The 23,258-nt window shown below is 38.3% G+C and overlaps 3 protein-coding genes and 1 pseudogene across 3 annotated transcripts; 3 read left to right on the top strand and 1 right to left on the bottom strand.

The window, feature by feature from the left end:
- The first annotated feature begins 450 nt into the window (after nucleotides 1–450).
- On the top strand, nucleotides 451–22,577 carry LOC121241221 (exodeoxyribonuclease-like). The gene is made up of 3 exons (XM_041138907.1): nucleotides 451–488; nucleotides 5,447–5,451; nucleotides 21,104–22,577. Exon 3 carries the CDS (start codon nucleotides 21,446–21,448, stop codon nucleotides 22,529–22,531), a length of 1,086 nt encoding a protein of 361 aa, XP_040994841.1. The 5' UTR covers nucleotides 451–488; nucleotides 5,447–5,451; nucleotides 21,104–21,445; the 3' UTR covers nucleotides 22,532–22,577.
- On the top strand, nucleotides 2,746–4,147 carry LOC121241449 (annotated as a pseudogene).
- LOC121241222 lies at nucleotides 9,702–11,055 on the bottom strand. Its single transcript, XM_041138908.1, has 4 exons — nucleotides 10,643–11,055; nucleotides 10,294–10,404; nucleotides 10,024–10,104; nucleotides 9,702–9,919 (listed from the first exon to the last, which is right to left on the bottom strand). The coding sequence occupies exons 1-4, from the start codon at nucleotides 10,859–10,861 to the stop codon at nucleotides 9,857–9,859; spliced, it is 474 nt and encodes a 157-aa protein (XP_040994842.1). The 5' UTR covers nucleotides 10,862–11,055; the 3' UTR covers nucleotides 9,702–9,856.
- On the top strand, nucleotides 12,311–18,788 carry LOC121241218. The gene is made up of 3 exons (XM_041138904.1): nucleotides 12,311–15,085; nucleotides 17,637–17,947; nucleotides 18,169–18,788. The coding sequence occupies exons 1-3, from the start codon at nucleotides 12,801–12,803 to the stop codon at nucleotides 18,534–18,536; spliced, it is 2,964 nt and encodes a 987-aa protein (XP_040994838.1). The 5' UTR covers nucleotides 12,311–12,800; the 3' UTR covers nucleotides 18,537–18,788.
- Nucleotides 22,578–23,258: the final 681 nt, after the last annotated feature.

Below are 23,258 nucleotides of genomic sequence, written 5' to 3' on the forward strand. Positions count from 1 at the left end.
TTGAATATGGTGTATTCACTTTCGGAGTTAAAAGGACAAACGATATCGGACGGCTGTTCAATCATGAGTACTTGCTCAGTGTGCAAATAGAGTCCAACACAAAGTTGCATCCAAAGTGACCTTCCAACGGGCATTGATTGCGCAGCAGTCCACAATTTCAAGATCAGGTCGTTGTTCTTATATTTATTTTATAATAAAAATAATTTTTCACTCTTAATATATTACATTAAATCATTAAAATTATATAAAATAAGATATTACACAATTATATAAAATAAGATATTACACACTAAGCTGCCGTTTAAATAGTAAAATAAAATGAGATGATTTTAAATAAAAATTAAAAATTAAATAAAATATTATTTTTTAATATTATTATTATTTTGAGATTTAAAAAATAATTATTTATTATATTTTATGTGAGAATTTGAAAAAATTATATTGATAAAATGAGATAAGTTGAGATGATTTTTAAATCTAAACCAGACGTAAAGATGATAACAACAAAATGATAAAACTAGAGTACGCAGCAAGCCGAAACAGTAATATTCATGTAACTTTAAATAAATTGGAAGCACACTGATTTGCATATTATTTTGTGCAAAGCCGAGACAGTAATATTCGTGTAACTTTAACTTGTGCATATAATATATGACATTCATACACAATATTGGCCATTGATCTTAGTTTCCTTGACATCATCATGTTATTGATCAGTTTGAAGGAACTTTGGTATTGAGGGACGAGTTATTGTTTGAATTTGCATATATACGGACGTCAGGTGCCAAGGCATGGTGTACGTCTCGTTTGGATTCATAGACTCAATTGAGATCATTTAATTCAGTTTAATTTTAAATTGAATCTAACAATTAAATATTAAACTCTCAAATTTATATTAAACTCATCTCAACTTAAAATTTATTTACACGTAGGATCCATAATCATTTTCAATTTAACACTTCATTATATGTGGGACTCACAATTTTTTTTAACTTTCTATAGATATATCTAAACTCATCTTAACATCCAAACACATTTTATCTTAAGTGGATTCTGTGAAATCACCATTTGTCCCAAAAACTTAAGTTAATTGGAATAGATAGATTTTATTATTTATTTTATATCTTAACACTCCCCATCACGTGTGGACTAGACTCTCCCTTAATGGGTGGCCCAACACGTAAAATATTTAATTAAATGAGATAGAGTGTAGAGTTAGGATTCGAACTTAGGACCTCTACTCTGATACTATGTGAAATCATCATTTGTCCCAAAAGTTTAAACTAACGGAAAGATGTAGATTTTATTATTTATTTTATATCTTAACAAACCCTATAAAATTTATTCTACCATCTCAACTCACTTTTATTCATAGATAACTCAACTCAATCTCTAAACAGAGCCTAATGGTCAAGATTTCTTTTCTACAAGAAATATATATATAAGGGGTGCCGGACGACAGTCATTCATTGGATCAAGATCCGTATATTATTCATTGGATGATCAATACCTCTACAAATTTAAATTTTGAAAATTTAGATGGAAAACAAATAATATATAAATATTTAATATTTATTTTTTAGGTAACGTTTAACATTGTTAAGAACTTTAAAACTCTACTTTTACAGTACTAATAAATATAACAAGCTTTTATATTGAACTCTCACTTAAATCTAGTAATTTACGAATTTTATGCAGAATTAATGTTTAGAAAGTCAAGAGTCTTTTTCCTCAATGGTCCAATATATACTCTTAATTTTTAATTTTTTGTTAGAAAATGATTTATATAATCTTAGAATATACAATTTTCACACACTTTTTTTTTTTAAAAAAAATATAAGAAATCTGGAACTTACATATTTTTTTTTTTAATAATGGACTCCACTTTTTTAAATAAAATTTGTAAGATTTTCACACTTCAAAAATGTTTCTAACATTATTATTATTATTATTATTATTATTATTAATATCTCGTGTCATCTAATTTAGAAAAGTGAGAAATATTGACTATTCCTGAAAAGTATACAAAAAGAATAGTATTATAGTTATAAAGAGATTTTACAAAAGAATAATGTTACTATACCGCCTCATTTTGTTTCTTATTTTGATTGCTCATATATTGATTTTTTTTTAATTTTTTCTTTTACTTATTGATTAAGGAAGTGATTATTAGTATATTAATATATATTTTTTTATTTTTTAAAAATATTTAAATATGTTAAAAAAATGTAAAGGAAAACAAATAAAAAGAAATTTGTATTTAATAATAAGGTGGTGCTACTCCCACAGAGGGAGTCCACCGAAACAACTACTGAATAGGCAAAAACAATTTTTATCTTTTTTTTTTCCGAACACTTATTTAAATTCATTAAATTTAAAAAAAAATTATTTTAAAATAATTACTTAATAATTAAGGTTGTGTTTGGATGTTGAACTGAGTTAAGTTGAGTTGAGATGATAAAATATTGTTAGAATATTATTTTTTAATATTATTATTATTTTAGAATTTGAAAAAGTTGAATTGTTTATTATATTTTGTGTTAAAATTTAAAAAAATTATAATAATGAGTTGAGATGAGTTGAAATGATTTTAGTTACCAAACAAAGTAAGTAAAAAGATCAAAATTAAAAAATTAAAAAAATGCAATCGGTGGACACAATCTTATGTGTGAGAGAAGCATTTTCCTAAAATAATAATATTTTTTGAGAGTATGAGATAAGTAATTCGAGCAAAAGAAGACATGACTTGCGTTGTACTTACGTTAGTGCTGACACGTACGAGACATCGGGTTCACTTTCCACGTTCTCACCTTTCCCTGTGTACTCCCTTCTCTTTGGCCATGTTTCTACTCAAACTCTTCCTTGTTCCTAACGCTTCCAACTCTTCCAGCACTGATCTCATCTTCTTCATGATTATGATCTGTTTGTGATTCACAAAAATAAACCAGGAGCCGTTTACCCAAGAAGAGGAAATTTAGAAATCATGGATGCTAGCTATACTCGTACCAGTGTCCTAATGCTTCCATGGCTAGCTCATGGCCACATATCGCCAATTCTAGAGCTTGCAAAGAAGCTCGCAAAGAGAAACTTTCACGTCTATTTCTGTTCTACACGCATAAAAACCTCCATCCCATCATAGAAAAGCTCTGTGAAAATTATCCACTTTCAGTAGAACTTGTGGAACTCCATCTTCCATCGTTGCCGGAGCTTCCTCCACACTTCCACACAACAAATAGCCTGTCACCCCATCTCATGTCAACTCTAAAAAACGCCTTTGACATGGCCTCCCTAAAATTCTCCACCATCCTAAAGAATTCGAGCCCTGATTTGCTTGTTTATGATTTTCTTCCGCATTGGGCATCATCTCTAGCTGATCTGGCCGTAGTGTTCTTACCTACTAATGCTACAGTGGCATCTTTTGCTATGCACATTACTTTGAACCCTGGTGTCGGATTTGCCTTTCCAAAAATTCGTCTTCAGGACGATGAGTTTCGTATGTCCACGAATTTGCTCGAATCGTCTGCAAATGATCGAGCACAAGAATGCTTAGAACAATCTTATAAAATCGTTTTGATAAAAACTTTCAGAGAGATTGAAGCACAATACATTGACTATCTCTCGATTCTGATGGGAAAGAAGATTGTGCCGGTCGGTCCACTTGTTGAAGACCCTGTCCATGAACATGAGAAAACGGGAATCATGGAATGGTTGAACAACCAAAAACGATCATCGGCTGTGTTTGTTTCATTTGGCAGCGAGTATTTTCTGTCCAAGGGGGAAATATAAGAAATAGCTTTTGGGCTTGAACTTAAGAGGGCACCTTTCATATGGGTAGTCAGATTCCTCTCAGGTGCCAAAGACACTACACTTGTAATGGCACTTCCAAAAAGTTTTCTTGATAGGGTTGGAGATGAAGGAATGGAGTAAGTGTGGGTGTGGAAGTCAAGAGAGATATGAATGGGAGGCTTGAAAGAGAGGAAGTGGCAAAAGTGGTCAGACGGTTGTGGAGAAATCTGGAGAGGGTGTGAGGCGAAAGGCAAAAGAATTAAAGGAGAAAATAAGAAATAAGGGTGATGAAGAGATTGACGAAGTTGTGCAGGAGCTGGTGCAACTCTGTAGGAAGAAAAACAAGGCTGATCTATGTTGAAATTCCTGCCCAAGCAAGCAGTCCACAATGGTTGCTTGCTACTCAACGCTCAGCGCTCAGCTACCAAATGAATGCAAAATTAAATGCATTCATATATGATTCTCGCCCATAAATTGAGGCTCCCAGCGAGAGTTTCAAACACACTCAAGAAGAAAAGAAAAGAGAGAGCCCGGAGAGTTCTGAGAGAAAAAAAGAGAGTTGAGTTGAGGAGTTTTGTTGATTGGAGTGTGTGATTCTCCTCCTTTATAATATTTTATTGGGTTCCATTATTTATTAGTAAAGCTCTTTTCTGTGGATGTAAGCAGTTGCTGAACCACGTTAAATTTTTGGTGTCACTGAGTGCATAGGTGTACTATTTTATTTCTGCTTTTATTGCTTCCACTATGTTGATTTCCCCAACAAGTGGTATCAGAGCGATTGTTGGAAGGAGTTTTTTTTACAAAAAAACTTGTTTTTAGTGCGTAGCTTAGTCTGAAGATCGGAGAGTGAGCCCACTCTCGACACGAGCCACACGCGCCCAAGAGAGGCTCGAGTGCGAGATCCCCAATCTCGACAAGCGCCACACGCGCCCAGGGAGGCTCGAGTGCGTGACCCCCACTCTCACCATGCACCGCACGCACTCCAGAGAAGTTCTTGCGCATGAATTACATGCGCCATTGATCGACAGATGGCATGTGAGTTACACACGCCTATGCGTTCCACGCTCACTAGTGATGTTTCTGCTCGTGAAGAACACGTGCCTATGTGTTGTTTGCTCATTCTTTGTGCTATCTGAGTCCGATTTTGACGAAACAAGACTCGTTTCCAACAAAATCAGACGTTCCGGACACAACGGTGCTATCCGTTTTGTGATATTCCACCTCGAAAATCTTGTACTTGTATTTAGTATTTAGAATCAGTCTAAATCCATGGAGGATTCAGCATCAGGCGTCATGATAAAGCTGACTGCCTCAAACTATAGTCTTTGGAGACCTCGGATGGAGGATCTCTTGAACTGTCAAAATTTGTCTGATCCCTTAGAAGATGAGGGGAAGAAGCTAGATGAAGTTACAGATTAAGTGTGGAAAAAGATGCATAAGAAGACTATCGGTCAAATCATGCAATGGATCGACCATATTGTCTCTCACCACGTGGCCCAGGAGAGATGCATATAACATCTGGAAAAAGTTAGAGGATATGTATCAAGCTAAAACTGCTCGAAACAAGGCCCTATTGATGAGACGGCTTGTTAACTTGAAGTTGAAGAGCGACACCTCTGTTGCTGAGCACACTAGCGAGTTTTAAAACCTAGTTAACCAGCTTAGGTCCGTCAAGCTGAATCTTGGCGATGAAGAACAAGCCCTGCTACTTCTTAGTTCGTTACCAGACAGTTGGGAGACGCTGGTGGTCTACCTAAGTAACTCTACTCCAGATGACAAACTTACCATGACGATGGTTAATGATGTCCTGTTTAATGAGGAGGCTAGACGAAAAGAGACGAGCATGAATCAAAGTCATGTCCTTGTCACCGAGAGTAGAGAAAGGCCTCAAGGTACTGATAGAAGGAGAAGTAGAGGCAGAAACAGAGGGAAGTCTCAATCACGTGGAAGGTCCAGCAGTAGTAGGAACCAACAGACGGGTAACATGAAGTGTTACCATTGTGGCAAAGAAGGCCACATGAGGAAAAACTGCTACAAGTTTTTAAGGGAGCAAAGTCAAAGCAGTAAGCTGAAAAAAGAAGATGGTGAAACTCTTGTCACTCTTTCGGGAGATGTGACAATACTCTCCACCAGTGACAAGACATGTCTGCATGTTGCAAGCCACGATATTGAGTGGGTGGTAGACACAGCAGCATCATACCATGCCACTTCCCATAATGAATTTTTCACTATGTACAAAGTAGGAGACTTTGGTATGGTAAGGATGGGGAACGCCAGTTCCTCGAAAATCGTGGGAGTTGGCGAAGTGCAGATAAAAATCAACGTTGGTTGCACCATGATGTTGAAAGATGTTCGAAACATTCCTGACCTTCGGCTTAACCTGATTTTGGGAACAACCTTTGATCGACAGGGCTATGATAGCTACTTCAGCAATGACACTTGGAAGCTGTCACAAGGTGTCATGGTTGTTGCCCAATGATATATTTGCGGTATGTTGTACAAAATCCATATGAAGATTGGTTTTGATAGCCTCAATGCAGCGGAAGACGTTGCTTCATCGAATCTGTGGCATAAGAGACTCGGATACATGGGTGAGAAATGGTTGGATACGCTTGTGAAGAAGACACTCATCAAAGTTGCCAAAGGAACAACGTTAAACCCTTGTGAGTACTGTTTGTTTGGCAAACAACACAGGGTCTCGTTCAATTCCTCTACGAAGAGAATATTAGAGTTGTTGAGTCTGGTACACTCTGATGTATGTGGTCCCATGGAAGAAGATTCATTGGGAGGTAACAAATATTTCATGACATTCATTGATGATGCTTCACGAAAGGTCTGAGTATATTTTGTGAAATCAAAGGATCAGGTCTTCGAGTACTTCAAGAATTTCCACACCCTAGTGGAAAGAGAGATGTGAAAGAAGTTGAAGTGCCTGTGAACGGACAATGGAGGAGAATATATCTCCAAAAGGTTCGTTGCATACTGCGCTGATTGCGGTATTTGACATGAGAAGACTATCCCATATACCCCTCAGCATAATTGTGTAGCCGAAAGAATGAATTGAATCATTATTGAAAGAACAAGATGCATGCTCAGTATGGCCAAGTTACCAAAGCTATTCTGAGATGAAGATGTTCGTGCTGTCTGTTACCTGATCAACAGATCACCTTTTGCACCACTGAAATTTGATGTTCCTGAGAAGGTTTGGTCTGGAAAAGATGTCTTTTACTCTCACCTGAGAGTATTTGGGTGCAAAGCCTTTGCACACGTATCCAAGGAGTTGAGACGGAAGCTCGATGTCAAGTCAACTCCATGTATCTTTGTTGGATATGAAGATGAAGAATTCGGATACAAGCTATGGGATCCAGCGACAAAGAGAATTGTTAGAAGTGGGGACGTTGTGTTCCATGAAAACCAATATATAGGAACTGAAGCTTCCTCGATGTCAGTAGAGCTTAGTTCCTATACTCCACATCCTGCACCATTACAATTTGCCATAGATAATGAGGATATGCAGGATCGAGATCCAGAAGCAGAAGAAGAAACTTAAGGTGTCGAGCAGGGGGAGCAAGAAAACCTCTCCACCAGAAGTTGGTGTACCACCACAAGAGTTAGATGGTGATGAACTTCCTTTGATTGATGAAGCTAGACCAAGAAGATCGGCAAGAGGCCGCCTACTGATTTCGTCAAGGAGATATTCGGATTCAAACTATATTCTGCTTATTGATGAGGGGGAGCCAGAGAGCTTCTAGGAAGTTCAAACTCATGCTGATAGAAGCTTATAGGTGCAGGCAATGCAAGAAGAGATGAGTGTTTTACAAAAAAATCAGACCTATGAGTTGGTGAAACTTTCTGAAGGAAAGAAAGCCTTAAAGAACAAATGAGTGTTCAAGCTAAAAAAAGATGGCTAAGGAAGGCTGATAAAGCACAAGGCCAGATTAGTTGTCAAAGGATTCCAGCACAAGAAGGGAATCGACTTTGATGAGATATTTTCCCCTCAGATTGGTAGCTAGCTTGAATTTGAAACTCGAATAAATGGATGTGAAGATAGACTTTCTCCATGGAGATTTGGAGGAGGAAATCTATATGGAGCAACCATAAGGGTTTGAAGCTCTAGGGAAAGATCACTTAGTCTGCAAGCTAAAAAAGAGTCTCTATGGCCTCAAGCAAGAGCCGAGGCAATGGTATAAGAAGTTCGACTCATTCATGATGAGTCATGGTTACAAGAAACTTGTTGCAGATCAGTGTGTCTATGTTCGAAGGTTCTAGGATGACAAGTTTGTCATATTCCTTCTTTATGTTGATGATATGTTAATCATTGGTGATGATAGGTCCATGATTAACAAACTAAAGAATGAACTATCCAAGTCCTTTGACATGAAGGATTTAGGCCCAGCACATCAAATTTTGGACATGAAGATTGTTCGTGATAGGAAAGCCAAAAGGGTGTGACTATCACAACAAAAATATGTTGAACGGGTCATTAGACGTTTCAACATGGGAGATGCTAAGCCAGTCAATACTCCACTTGCTAACCACTTCAAGTTGAGCAAGAGCTCGTATCCTTCTTCAAAGAAAGAGATTGAAGAAATGGAAGTAGTCCCCTACTCTTCAGCAGTAGGAAGCCTGATGTATGCAATGGTTTGTAACAGACCAGATATTGCTCATGCTGTAGGCATGGTGAGCAGATTCCTTTCAAATCTAAGAAATGATCATTGCGAAGCAGTCAAGTGGATTCTCAGGTACCTAAAAGGTACATCAAAGATGTGCTTGTGTTTTGGGGGAGCTGAACCAGTTTTGGAAGGCTATACAGATTCAGATATGGCAGGAGATCTGGATAGCAGGAAATCTATTTCGGGATTTCTCTTCACTTTTGCAGGAGGAGCTGTCTCTTGGCAGTCCAAATTGCAGAAGTGTGTTGCTTTATCTACAACTGAGGCAGAGTACATTACCGCAGTGGAAGCTGGGAAAGAGATGTTGTGGATGAAGCGTTTTCTCCAAGAACTAGGGGTTAGTCAAGAAGACTACAAGATACATTGTGATAGTCAAAGTGCTTTAGATTTGAGCAAGAACTCAATGTACCATTCCTGCACCAAGTATATTGATATTCGCTATCATTGGATACGCGAAGCGATGGAACAACTGCTGTTGAAGCTTGTGAAGATCCATACGAAAGAGAATCCAGCGGACATGCTGATGAAGGTGGTTATAAATGAGAAGCTTGAGTTATGCAGAGACATAGCTGGGATGGATAGCATCTAGTTAAATGGGCATGGAGGGGAGAATTGTTGAAATCCCTGCCCAAGCAAGCAGTCCATAATGGCTGCTTGCTGCTCAATGCTCAATGCTAAGCTACCAAATGAATGCAAAATTAAATGCATTCATACACCATCCTCGCCTATAAATTGAGGCTCCCAACGAGAGTCTCAAACACACACAAGAAGGAAAGAAAAGAGAGAGAGCCTGGAGAACTCCGAGAGAAAAGAAGAGAGTTGAGTTGAGTGGAGTGTGATCCTCCTCTTTTGTAATATTTTTCTGTGTTCCACTATTTATTAATGAAGCTCTTTTCTGTGGATCGAATCACGTTAAATTCTTGGTGTCACTGAGTGCATAGGTGTCTTTTTTTTTTTAATTTCTGCTGTGCTGATTTTCTCAACAATCTAGCTGGAAACTCTACTCCAAATTTTGCCTTAGGCTAGAATACTGAAGAATCTATTTACCGGTTTAATGTCTAGTGCAACCCACTTCCCGGAAGATATTTTTTTCAAGGCATTCTCTAAAATTTATTTAACAAGGATTTGGGATATGGAGACTTTTCCAGATATAGATGAAGAAGTAAATGCAATTAGTATGTGTGTATATATATATATATATATATATATATATATATATATATATATATATATATATATATGGGCATTGATCAAATAATACTTTAGTATCTAGATATGTTTAAAGGAGATCAAGACCGTACGGGATTATTGAACACCTACAATACTAATACATATATTTGAGAACAATCTCACAAGCCAAGCAACTGACAAATGCTGGAGATTTCATTTTATGGATTCTATATATGCCTGCTCAGCTCCTCGAGTTTCTTCATCCTCTGTCTCTCACTCTGGGTTAGCAACTGGAAATAATATCCCAAATAAGATATTAGAGAGGAAAAATGAGATGAGATAACAAGGGAAAGAATGTTGGTGTTTTAGGGGATAATATACTTTCAGAACTAACCTCCATTAATGTGGCTATTAGCTGAGTTTTTTCTTTGTTCTTTTCATTGAAAGCGTCTAAGGCTTCTTTGTATTCCTTCTCCTGTAGCCAAGCAAACAGAGAATAACTTTGCAGTGATAATCCAATTTCACTTCTCTACCAATCATTTGATGCCAGATCAAGGGGTATTGGGACAATGATGATTAAAGGGATGATGAATAAAACATTGATCTTCGTATGTACAAGTTCTTAGAGAAGACCAATGGAGACATCAGCAAAACTAGCAAATACCTTCTTCTGGCAGCTCTGTCCTAATGGCTTTAGATCTCGGCTAGCCATATCAATCTTCTTACGTACAGCTGCAACTTCCTTTCTCATTGGATCTGTGAGTACTTCTAGCTCCTAGCAGATTATATCAGTAGGAGGTTAAAACAAACGAATAACATTTCTGTCAAGAACTAAGAACAACAGTTTTGCATAATTCAGTGAGATACGATCATTTTCTTTCTTCCTTTCCATGAATAAGTCAGAACTTAATTCGCAATAGATTGAAATTCGATCATGAGCCCATGACCATGAGTCATGAAAAAGTGCGATAGAAAGTAGACATGCTCTGAGATGAGTTATTTTCTGGAGGTACCTCCCAAATATGTGCTAAACGCCTAGATTCTTCTTCAGCACGGCCCAACTGAAGTTCAACTTTCTCCTTAACCTCCATCTTCTTCCTCTCAATTTCTTCCTCTCTGGCTTGGAATGTAGATATGGTTAACCTTGAGATCTCCTCCTCATCATTCTCCTGATCAGTTAGTTGTCCCCCAGTACTATTGCCAATGCTCCCAAGGCTTTTCATTTTCTGCATTGGTCGACTCAATTACCGGTCACTCGGCTTCTCTGCTAGTGCTAGCCACAAAATCCACCTCTACCTATTCTTTTGTAATCCTGATCTCAAACTCCCACTCAATTGCTTTTGCTTTAAATCTCTCTCTCTCTCTCTCTCTCTCACACAAATATGCTTGCTTTGTGTAGAAAACATTTCAAAGAAAGCAAGAACAGACAGGCCTACACAACAGGATTGAGAGATTTATATATATTGTTTCTATCAAACATTGGAAACCGATTATGCACGCAAAATGATCTACATGATTGGAGTGTTGCTTGAAGCAAAATATAATAGGGAGTACTGCAGTCGCATGAAATCATGCATGCATGCATGCACATGATGATCATGACTGGGGGTAGTGCTGATTCATGCTTTATATTCATGGCTCACTTCTGCATGGGGCCGCGTATTTGTGCCTATCACAACCAGTACTGGTCCAGGCCAGCGAGGAGTTGTTTTTCTGTAAACCACGTCATTGATATGTTTTGCAAGGCTCAGAAACGTTCATCCTCGATGTAGCTGTGGGCCGACTTTTATATAGGAATTTTCAGATCTCATAATTAATGCTTGCGGTCAACTTTGATGGGTTACATAAATAATTGGAAGCAGGTAGGGAGACTTTGATTGGTATATGATTATTTTGTTTATCCTAGATTTATTTATTCTGAAAGATAAAATTGGTAGGTATATATACTATGGATTAACTAAAAAGTAATGTTAGGTACAGTTTTTAAATAGAGACTGTATTATAAATTTAGTTAATTTTATTTTGAAAATTTTTTTAAAATTACGATAATATTCTTATTAAAATAATACTTTTTTTATTTAATAAAGTGCTTGTACGTGCAATATCTATTTGGAGATTGTAAATATAATTTCTCTTAACTAAATATTTACCATTGTTTTATAGTAGTAATAAAGTTAGGTTATAAATAAGATAATTTGAATGAATATATTATGTTCTTGAAATCTTCGGACAAAAACATATATTTTCCATCCATAAAATTTTAAATTAGAGTTATTTTTTTAAATGGATAATATTAAATAAAATATTGTTAAAATATTATTTTTTAATATTATTATTATTTTAAAATTTATAAAAATTGAATTGAAATTTAAAAAATTGAATTGTTTATTATATTTTATATAAAAATATTAAAAAATTATAATAATGAAATGATAAGATGAGTTGAGATGATCAAACGGACCTGAATTGTTTTTCAAAATATTTACAACTATAATATCAAATATTATTACGGACTTTATTTTAATTAATATTACGAAAATTCTAAAAAATGCTCGATCTCTTTCGGCGCATGCTATACGCCATACACCCACCAGTAGGCAGAGTAATTGGTGCGTGCCAAAGAAGCCGCGCGGTATAAGGACAGCAACACCGGTGAAAAAAAGTTGAAGCCCCAACTGTCACTCGGTTTCGTTCCCAGAATTGTTGGCAAAACACTATCAGATACATATAAGAAAGATTTCTCAATTCTCCGATATATGAATTGTGAGAAACCGAAGCGTTAGAGGCCACCCAGAGAGAAAAAGAAAAATTTGATACAAAATTTACCAGGGATTCTAACAACTCGCGACAGAAGGTTTGAAAATCTCTCTGATCCTTGGACTTTTAATGCAATTGAAGTCGGAACCCATTTTCTTTCTTGGATCTGTAGTTGCAATTTTTGCGTGTATTTCTAGAGTTAGGGTTTTGGTTGACATTCTGCAGTGCTTGAATCATTTTGACTGTTGTGTCTTTGGATTTAGGTTTTGTAAGTCACTTATAAAAAAAAAAGGATTTAGGTTTTGTAAGTTCTTCGGGATTTGATCCCAAGCTTTGGCTAAACTTACTCGATTTTAAAAATCGAAACTTCATATTTTAAAGGATTTAGCAGTGTGTCGATTAGTGTAACCAAGGATGCAATCAAGAAAGCATGGAGATTATTCTACGCTATCTTCAGGTTCAAAGTTACGTGCCCAACACCGATTAAAATTGGGTTCTGACCCGTACACTGGTATTCTCCGTGATGCTCTGGATCGGTCTCCAGTCACCGGGCAGAGTTTGAATCCTCATAGGTTAGATGGATCCAGATGGGTTGCGGGTGCAAGTCTAAGGAGTGGTTCTACTGAAAGGAGGGACTATTCTTGGCGTTTGGGTGATGGTGGTGGTGGAGGTAGGAGTGACAGGATGAGATCAAAGTCGCCCCCTTTTGAGAAAGTTAAAAAAAGGGCTCAGTTCGACGAGGGTGGTGTTACCATGCATAGGGATTATGCACTGCCTATGGAGTTGCAGCGGACATACGAGTTGTCTGACTACACAAAGGTCGGTGATGATAGCTCGAATTCAACAAATATTTATGGATATCATCATGGTAATTCTGGGATGGGTAAAGAGAAGGACTTTAGTGAAAGCAGATTGTCAACTGGTGGTGGACATGGGATGTTGGGACAGAATTCAATGTCAATGGAAGATAAAATAGCCCGTGGTTCATATCAGCTGCCTCAAGATCTAGGTCCCACCTCAAATTATGGAGAAGCTGGTGGGCATCTATCATCCTCATCACAAAATATAGTTATACGCAGGATTGAGCATGAAAGGCTTCAGTATCAGGACCCTATAACTGTGGATAAGTTACCAATCATGGGATCCTTCAAAGATGGAGAGAAACCCACGTTTCAATCAAGGGAGGCATCGTATCCTGTTGGGTCAGCATCTCACTCCAAAGATTTTGCAATCAAACCTCCTCTAAAGGATTTGGCAAGCTCCTCTTCTAGGATGATGAGGAATGAGTATTTGGGCTCTTATCAGGATGACATTCGTTTGCCTCCTACATATGAATCTTCAAGAAGCAGTGCAAAACTTATAGATCCCATAGGTTTTGATGCATATGGACAAAGTCCACTTATAGAGTCCTCTGGAGACCCTGAAACTGGACATAGGAATCTGACATATTACCAGAGAGGTGCATATGGTCCCACCAGGGCTAAGGGTGAGGATCATCCATACCAAAAACCTTGGGGAACTGCAGATGATGAACGTGGATATCAATCTGATGACTTGTACGGAATGGTTCCACCGCGTGATCTGCTGGACTATGATCAAGAACAAATCAATTATGATCATAGACATTTGTCAAGACCTATTATAATGCATCCCGTTGCAAACAGGGTTGATGATAATACCGAAGATTCTTATGGAAATGCTCGGAAGGGAATAACATCGGACCATCCTACTTTACAAAAGCAGGCTGTTTCGGACTACCCTCATATGAATAGGACATCAAATGCATCAAAGCGAAGTGGGGAGTATGGATATAATCATGTTGAATTTGGAAGTAGAGTGTCTCGAAATTACAAAATCTCACATTTGAGTGCATCACAGAAACAGCAGGTAATGCACTCGAGACCAGATTATATGTTTGGAAAAGATGCAGGACCAAAGTTTGTAAAGGATAGGCTGCAGAGTCCTCCTATTGATAAATATGATTCGGATATGCATAGACATGCTGTAAGAATGAAGAGAATGGAGGAGCTTGGCTTACGTGAACCATTAGATAGGATGCTTAAAGGAAAGAACAGTGCTGAGGAAGAATTAGGTGGGCATGATTCTAGAAGGTTCCTGTCAAAACGGAATGCACCAGGGGAGCTTCAGGATCAATATGATAGAGGCGAAGAGTGGATTGATGAAGATGTGAGTGGTTTGTATTCATCCAATGCTGTGGGAAATGACTATAATGAATACAGAGAGTCTAAGCGGAGATATGTTAGGCTAGAACATTATCAAGACTTTGTATCTGATGAATGGTTGTCATCTCAAGATTCTCTGGCACTCGTGCAAAGGCATTCAAGTAGATTGTATATACATGGTGGTCGATTTACAAAGGCTCATCCAAGAGCTGGTTCTTTGAGCTCTAATGACTTACACCATTTTGATAGAAGAATTGGTCTTCACAAACAGCCCAAAGTTTGGAAAAGAAATGCTGATCATTATAAGGATGTACATGAAGATTATGATGACCCTTCAGAAGATTGGGTAAGTGTCTCAGACTCTGAGCCCGCTGAGGACTCTTTGGAGTTCAAGCAACTGGTACATGAAGCCTTCCTAAAGTTCTCTAAAGTTTTGAATGGGAGCCCAGCTGTTCAAAGACGATACAAGGAGCAAGGAAAAGGTGGTAGTTTGTTCTGCATCGTATGTGGCAGAAGGTTTGTTTTCTTTTGAGTTTATCCTTTCTAAATATGGACCACCTGTTTTCATATTTTGATTCAGGAGTTCCCCATTACTTCAGCCAATGCAGTAAAGTGAGTATCTTCTAACCTTTTAGATTTTATGGTTTGGGATTTGTTCGAATTTCAAGTTTTTAACTTGGCTCCCCGCTATTTTAAGGCCTAGATTATTTTTATCATTTAGATCTATGCATGGCGGTTGGAGCTGGATGCCGGATGGTTTAGCGGTATCAATTCCATATTCCAAGACCTTTTGATGAACTCGCCTTTTATAGAAGTGCCTTCATAGAGCTCATTCGAGTGCTTTTTTATGTTCTTGAACTATGGTGAAAATCAGTTAAATGATTGCTACTTTCCATTTTCCATTGTTGCTGTTCCATTGAGTGAAGGGATATTAATTGGAATAGGGTACTGATTGGAAATAGGGAGCTGATCAGAACTAACTCTCCCTGGATATTAGTGGGAACCAAGGGTGTAGGGCAAAGGAATCTGAGAAACGGCAGATTTGGTTTACGGGAGAACAAGCTTTGTCATGTACACTTTGATGTGGATCGTGATGGGTGTGCTCTACATTTTGAGTCACGCAAGAGGTGGTTAGCCTTGCTAATGATCGAGAAAAAAATAGACACTTGAGTTTGAAGATTAGCATGTGACATGGGACACAATAGCAGCAGCAGTAGCAAGGATACTAGTAAAAGACACTTAGGTGGATGAATTGTTCGTATGGTCTGATTTCATTGCATCTAGGTGTAATTTCTAACTTTCATCATTAACTCTTTGCCGAGGGCCTATGCACTTCCGAGATTAGTTGAGACTTGTTCTCAGATACCCGGAGCCAATTAAAAAAAAAAATATAACTTTCATTATGCATGGTATTTATTGTCAAAGCCATTCTAACATGGCCATAAATATAGGTACTAGTAGAATTTGTATCCAAAGCCATTATGAGTCTTGCTAGATGTATATCTATGTTTTGTTTGCATGTATCCTACTATACTTCCAATTGTTTTGTATATTTAATTAGGGAAATGGTCTTCATTGAATTCCTCGATAACAACTGCGGGTAATATGATCAATCTTGCAGATATTATGTTAATGCCAAAGAATGGATGAGTTTATTAACCCCCCTTCCCCCTTCCCACTTCCCAGGGCATCCATTTTTTTTGGTTTTTGGATTTCTCTGGGGTGTTAATAGATAATATATTTCTCTTGGGTTGGGTTCACTCACTGAATGTGCATTTTAAAGAGTATGATCTGAAGTGTTGTACTCATGGATGTGGCTACACATGGAAGACTTGTGTTTTCTCAAAGAATTAGTGTCATGGACTGAGGATTTGATAAAGCCTGATTAACCAGCTCAAATCATCATGGCGTTTTTTAAAGCTCCATGGCATTTATGTACTGATTGGAGATTGTTGTGGAACAACTTTAACCTTCAGATCCAATTGTATGACTGAACAAGCAGAAAATGAATGTCAGTGATCAAAGGTATAAGTCTGAGGATCAGTAGATAAGTTGCCTATGCAATAACCAAGCTTGCTCAGCTTGTACTGCCTAAAAGGCGCAAGGAATTTTCTAGTTACTTGATTATTGATCAACTGTTGATCTTACTGTCCGAAGCTTACCTGCAATGCTCTGTGTCCAGGCTTCTTGCAGTTACGAGAGAGAGCTGCACACATGAGAAGAGGTGTGATATTACATAAATTATGTCTGCATTTGCAGATATTTTGCCCGCGCGATCTTCAAAAAAGATTTTTTTTTGATAGAATAAAAAAAGAAAAAAGAATTTTTAGTTTGGGACTCTATGATGTCATAGATCTTTTTTGAAGTGGTAGTATAGGTGTCGACAGATAAGAGAAGGTAAGATTGCAAAGAGGCAGCAGGCAGGAATGGGCCAAAATAGTCTTTGGGTGTCCGAAGTTTCTGTTGGATATGGGATACGAGACCTGCACTTATTAATAGACAGTGTTTCGTGATTGAGGTAGATTTGGTCGATCCAAATATGGAAATAATGGTTCTTGAATTACCAATGTGTATTTTCTATTTATTGAAAAATTGTTAGTAGAATTTTTAGTTACCATCATTGGTTTACTTCTGCAAGCTCCCTTGGCAGTGGGATTATTTGTTAATTTTTATCTGCCAGCCTGTTTGAAGATTTTGAGTGGTATCTTTTTTCTTTCTTTCTTGAATACTATAAAACATAAAAGCGTCTAGTCTCATTGTATAGCCATTGAATTTTTGTTTTCATTATTAATAGCTGCTCTGAACTCACTTGTTGACGTAGATATACTGCTTGTTTGTTCTCTATTACATACTTAATCTCACGATAATAATATGGAAACATATATACAGTAGGCAATTATAACAATTATCTAATGGTATTTATAGAAGGCATACCCATAATGTATTTGGTGTTCTTTGTAGTTGTTGGCTAAAATGTATTTGGTGCATCATATTTGTCTTTTCAATGCTGTAATTAATAATGCTAACACAGTGCACTTTTTTGTTTATATAATCTGTTCTGTTACAGCGTCTCAAAGGAGTTCATGGACACTCAACGCTTGGTAACACATGCCTTTATGTCTCGCAAGGTTGGGCTGAGAGCACAACACCTGGGTCTTCACAAAGCAATATGTGTGTTGTTGGGGTGGAATACCGTTGTTCCCCATGATACAATAACATGGGTTCCTCAGGTCTTACCCAATGCAGAAGCTTTGGCTCAGAAAGAGGATTTGATACTCTGGCCTCCTGTGATTATCATCCACAACATATCTTTGTCAGACAATAATCCAGGAAAGTGGAAGGTTATCACCGTCGAGGAGATTGAGTCTTTTCTAAGAAGTGAGTGATTCGTAGGATTTATCCTTTAATATAAAATTGGTCGAAAATCAAATTTGAGTAGATTAAAAGCTATGCCTTAGGATTGTCTATTTTGTCTAAGTTTGACCATAAAAAATAAATCAAATAAAATCGAGAGATATACTTAAATACAAGGCCAGTAGCCATTTGTTGTATTGAATTGTTAATATACTTAATTTCAATGACTCTCCTTCTTGTGGCAGGGAAAGGTTTTGTAACGGGAAGAATCAAGATGTGCCTGGGAAAGCCTGCGGATCAAAGTGTTATGGTTGTAAAGTTCTTGGGCACTTTCACTGGGCTGGGAGATTCAGAGAGGCTTCATAAGTATTTTGCTGAAAATAAGCACGGAAGAGTTGATTTTGTGCAACTAACATCCAACAATAGCAACAGTTGGGATGCAGGAATGCAGGCAGACAAGGCGGAGGAACATATTCTGTATGGGTACATGGGTATTGCAGAGGACTTGGACAAAGTAGATTTCAATACAAGGAAGTCGAATTGTATAAAGAGTAAGCAGGAGATTCAGGACCTGGCAAATGCTCCTCTTAGACCTGCACCTGATGAGAGGTAGCTGTCCACGTATAACTTGTTTATGCATGGTGCTATAGTTTAGTTTAATTTTCGCCTCACGAAAACGAACACGTGGTGCTATTATCTTATCACGGGATGACATGTCATTAAAAATTAGTACTTATGCAAAGTGTTTTAATGGCATGGCATTGTAGTATTGGATGAGAGTACCGCATCATCCATCACTCATTGTGTAAAACAGATGTTGCCATAAAAACTTGTTTCCATTATAGAGGTCTGAAGATCTTGATTCAAAAGCGTGATTCAAATCAATTTGCCCCAAGTGTAGCTTTGCTGCTAACAATGATGATTCTCCTTAATTAAGGTCTATCTTGATAGCTGTGATGGCATCTTTTTTAATATTGTTTTAAGAGTAATGCTACTCATCATCCCAATTTCCATCATCCTTTCATTATGATATGGTATTAGGTGATTGAAAATTATTTATTACATTTTACTTATGAACCTATCATTTAATGCCACATTATAGGATGATGGAATAATTTCCAATCACCTAATAATGCAACATGGATACTGCAACGGGTAATTCAGATCTCCATCTCCTGTCTGGATTGTATTCCCTTGCTTGGATTGCATTGAAATACAATGGCTCTTGATATTTAGAAGAGGTTTGGATAATGAGTTGAGATGAGATGAAAGTTAAAAGTTGAATAAAATATTATTTTTATTTTGAGATTTGAAAAAGTTGAATTATTTATTGTATTTTTTATGAGGTTGAGAAAATTGTAATGGTTATATGGGATAAAATGCCCTCTCAAGCCAAACAAGGCAATTGCTTCATAGTTGTTAGTGAATTCAGAGTCTTGAGACGTTTATTATCTATTTACAATTTAATATTTTGCTTTATTCTTGTTTAGCTATATTATCAATACTTCATTATATATTTTACTAAATAAAAATTGGATAATATATGTAATTAAATTAAAGTTTAAGTTATGAAATATAAAATAATATAATTAATTAAGTTCAAGGTAGTAGAGCATTTTGTCTCCGTACACTTCATTATATATTTTGTCTCGTTAAAACACAAATCACGACACGTTCCTCAAAATATTTTCTCTCCGTACACTTCCTGTTTTTGGTTGGTTTTTTTTTCTTTTTCCTTGTTTTGTTGGTACTGGTGCGTTAATAGAAACAGTTCTTTGAAAGTTTTGAGTTTTAGTACAGTTTGGGTACAGTATTGTTTGGTTTTTATGGGGTTGTACAGGGAGGTTGTTATTGATCAGAAGGTTTTTGAGTTCAGAAAGGAGAATGAAAGGTGGTGGAGAATCACAGAGAGCAGTCGTCGTGTGGTGAAATACATCTCTTTGGATCATGAAACCATGGGATGGTTAGGCTCTATAGTGAAGGAATGCGCATCATCATTGGGTTCTGCAGAGTTCTTGAGAACTCGTAGAAAACGAAATATGGTGTTGATGGTACGGAGGGGTAGTAATTATTATGTCAGTTTTATTGCCCTCTCGGAATTTGTGCATGACAAGAGAAGATGTCTGATTGTTGTGCCGAAAGGAAGGAAGGGGGAGGGGTGGAGAAATTTTGGAAATACAGTGAAGGAGCTCAGTCCTCCTTTCTCTTCCTCTGTTTTGAAGGTGAGAAACAGAGCACCTAGTACTTTCCAGGCAGAAAACTTGAAACTGTTCAGGCAAGAAGGTGGTGCTCCATTGTTAATAACAGGTGGTTCACGGTCGTACAGTGAGGTGCTTCAAGCACAAAAGGTTCAGTCGTGAGAAGTGAGTGCTGTGGTGCCAGCCGTGGCCTGTTCAGAGATCGTGCAGAATCGTGGGGTAGTTGATAACGCATGGTCAGGGTCAAATGAGGAAAGTATACTAGGGGTGTTGAGTAATATGGAGGAAAGAGTTGGGTTTTTATTGGAAGAAATTCTTTGGCTGAAACGTAGTGTTAAGGGGAAGGAGGTGCTGCAGTTTGGGTTGGGCTGTGAAGGAGATGGGTTGGGCTTGGGCTTGGGTGCTGGAAAGGGGAAGCCCGTGATGGGCTCTGGCATGGGCCCGGGTATGGGCCAGGCCGTAGGTCCAGAGCAATGATGGAAACAGAGGACTCGGGCGAGGCCCGAGATTTCGGTCCTTGGCCCGAGTCAAACGCTGGCGGTGCCGATAAGTGCCTCGCCGGCTCCCACACAGGCACAGAAAGAACCGCCGGTGGTGGGCGACCACCATGGTGTACTGGTAGGGCCACTCCGACCGGAAGACAGGGACGACGTCGAGGTAACAGAGGAGCTTCTCATTTCGAGGGCTGCTTTCTCGACACCGTCACCTGGTTTTTTGTTGGAGAACGTTCAGTCTCTGCTGCGAGTGGTGGTCAAAGGAGCAGATGTTGCTCCCGTGCAGTTACCGTCGGCAAAGGACGGGTTTTTGGTGGGTTTCATGTCGCTGCCTTATGGGTTATCACTGGAAAATACTCAGACAAGGCCGTGTGTGGTGGATGGAGGCCCAATGGTGAATCCGATGCAGTCAGTCATTTCGGAACATGGCCTTTCATCACTAGGGTCTTCGATGGGTCTTGTTCCTTCTAGTGGGGAGTCAGATTTAGTGTGTGGATCAGAACTGGCCTTATTTGCTCCCGTCAGCACAGGTGAGGAGGGGGCCATCCTAACTCCTTTGTGTACACTCTCTCCCAGCGCTACTTTTGGGAGTTGTTCGTCAAATTGGGTGTTTAAGAAGGTAGAAGAGATTCAAGATGTCATTGGGATTTCGTTTGGAGGTTACGAAGAACAATTCAAGGCTCTTCTTATAGCACTTGAGGCTAGTCATTCAAAGTCAGCCACAAAGTGGGATAGGGAGCTTAAAAGGCTAACTTGTTCCATTAATTATGATGTGAAAGAAGGGAGTGGTGGAAGGGACAGACTGAAAGGGAGGGGCAATATAGTTTCTTATGAAGCCTAAGATTATAACATGGAATGTACGGGGGCTTAATGATCGCAATAAACGCCTCCGTATTAAATCATTATTGCGGATGTGGAAGGGTGATGTGGTGTGTTTTCAAGAAACAAAGATGCGTTTCATTGATAGAAAAATTGTGCGAAGTGTATGGGGGTGCTTGTATGTGGGATGGACTTATTTGGCTTCTTTGGGAGCCTCAGGTGGAGTGTTACTTATGTGGGACAAAAGAGTTGTTGAGTTGATCGAGGAGTGTATCGGAGAATTCTCGGTCGCGACTAGATTTAAAAATGTGGTTGATGGTTGGGAATGGGCATTTGTAGGCTCATATGGACCTAACGTGGATAGGGATAGGAGAAGGTTATGGGAGGAGTTGGCGGGTCTATACTCATTATGGGATGTGCCGTGGTGTATGGGGGGCGATTTTAATACTATTCGCTTTCCTAGTGAGCGTTTAGGACATTGTCAGAATTCTTTGGCCATGGAAGAATTCCGCGAGTTCATCTTCGATCTTGACCTCATGGATCTCCCTTTGGTAGGGGGTGAATACACTTGGTCAAATGGGCGGGTGTGGTCGAGATTGGATAGATTCCTTGTATCTCCTGCGTGGGAAACTCAATATCCGGAAGTGAGTCAGAAACGACTAGCTCGAGTCAGTTCTGATCATTTTCCTATCCTTTTAGATTGTGGGGGTATTCACAGGTGGCACCGGTATTTCAAGTTTGAAAACATGTGGCTAATAGCAGATGGGTTTGTAGAGAGGGTGCGTGCTTGGTGGACTACATATAAGTTCATGGGTACTCCAAGTTATATTCTTGCAAGTAAGTTGAAGGTATTGAAACAAGATTTGAAGAAGTGGAATTTGGAGGTTTTTGGTCACATTGATAATCAAAAGTTTGCACTGTTGGAGGAACTACAAGAGCTGGAGGATAAAGAGTTATTGGGAGATAATTCAGAGGAGATGTTATTGAGGAAGGGCATGGTTATAGCAAACTTGGAGAGGGTTTTGTTGTCAGAGGAAATTTCATGGCGTAAAAAATCCAGAGCCCTTTGGTTGAAAGAAGGTGATAGGTGTACGTAGTTCTTTCACAAAGTAGCTAATTTACATCGGCGTAATAATGCTATCGAGTCACTTCAATTAGGTTCTCAGGTGTTTTCTTCTCCTCCCGAGCTAGAAAACCATATAGTACATTACTGCGAGACTCTCCTCACAGAATTGTTTCCTTGGAGGCCGAAGCTTGATGCCTTGAACTTTGAGGCAATTGACTTGCAAAGTGTGAGAGTTTTGGAGAGACCTTTTGTTGAAGAGGAGATTTACAAGGTCATATCTGGAATGGCTAAAGATAAAGCGCTGGGGCCGGATGGTTTTTCAATAGGTTTTTTTCAAACTTGTTGGGACATTGTGAAATGTGATGTTATGCAAGTTTTCAATGAATTTTACTTTCTTCAAAAGTTTGAAAAATCCCTAAATGCGACCTTTATTGCTCTCATTCCCAAGAAACACGGGGCTTTGACTATTGAGGACTTTCGGCCTATAAGCCTGGTTAGTAGTGTTTATAAGATTATCTCGAAGGTTCTTGCTAACCGGCTTAGTCCGGTGTTGGAACAGATTATTTCCAAGTCTCAGAATGCATTTATTCGTGGGAGACAAATTCTTGACTCAGTACTCATTGCAAATGAGTGTTTGGACCACAGATTACGGGAGGGAGGTTCAGGTGTGCTGTGCAAGCTTGATATGGAGAATGCATATGATCACGTGAACTGGGAGTTTCTATTATACTCACTTGAGAGATGTGGTTTTGGGGATA

Source organism: Juglans microcarpa x Juglans regia, chromosome 7S (assembly GCF_004785595.1).
Source record: "Juglans microcarpa x Juglans regia isolate MS1-56 chromosome 7S, Jm3101_v1.0, whole genome shotgun sequence".
Classification (NCBI taxonomy): Eukaryota; Viridiplantae; Streptophyta; class Magnoliopsida; order Fagales; family Juglandaceae; genus Juglans; species Juglans microcarpa x Juglans regia.

Excerpts from the sequence above, each read along its gene's own strand:
- LOC121241222 (XM_041138908.1), bottom strand. The coding sequence starts at position 10,861 with ATGCAGAAAATGAAAAGCCTTGGGAGCATTGGCAATAGTACTGGGGGA. Across the intron at positions 10,105-10,293 it reads GACAGAGCTGCCAGAAGAAG|GAGAAGGAATACAAAGAAGC; the intron begins GTATTTGCTAGT and ends GCTTGGCTACAG. Across the intron at positions 9,920-10,023 it reads TAATAGCCACATTAATGGAG|TTGCTAACCCAGAGTGAGAG; the intron begins GTTAGTTCTGAA and ends TATTATTTCCAG.
- LOC121241221 (XM_041138907.1), top strand. The coding sequence starts at position 21,446 with ATGAAGCCTAAGATTATAACATGGAATGTACGGGGGCTTAATGATCGC.
- LOC121241218 (XM_041138904.1), top strand. The coding sequence starts at position 12,801 with ATGCAATCAAGAAAGCATGGAGATTATTCTACGCTATCTTCAGGTTCA. Across the intron at positions 15,086-17,636 it reads TGCATCGTATGTGGCAGAAG|CGTCTCAAAGGAGTTCATGG; the intron begins GTTTGTTTTCTT and ends GTTCTGTTACAG. Across the intron at positions 17,948-18,168 it reads GATTGAGTCTTTTCTAAGAA|GGAAAGGTTTTGTAACGGGA; the intron begins GTGAGTGATTCG and ends TTCTTGTGGCAG.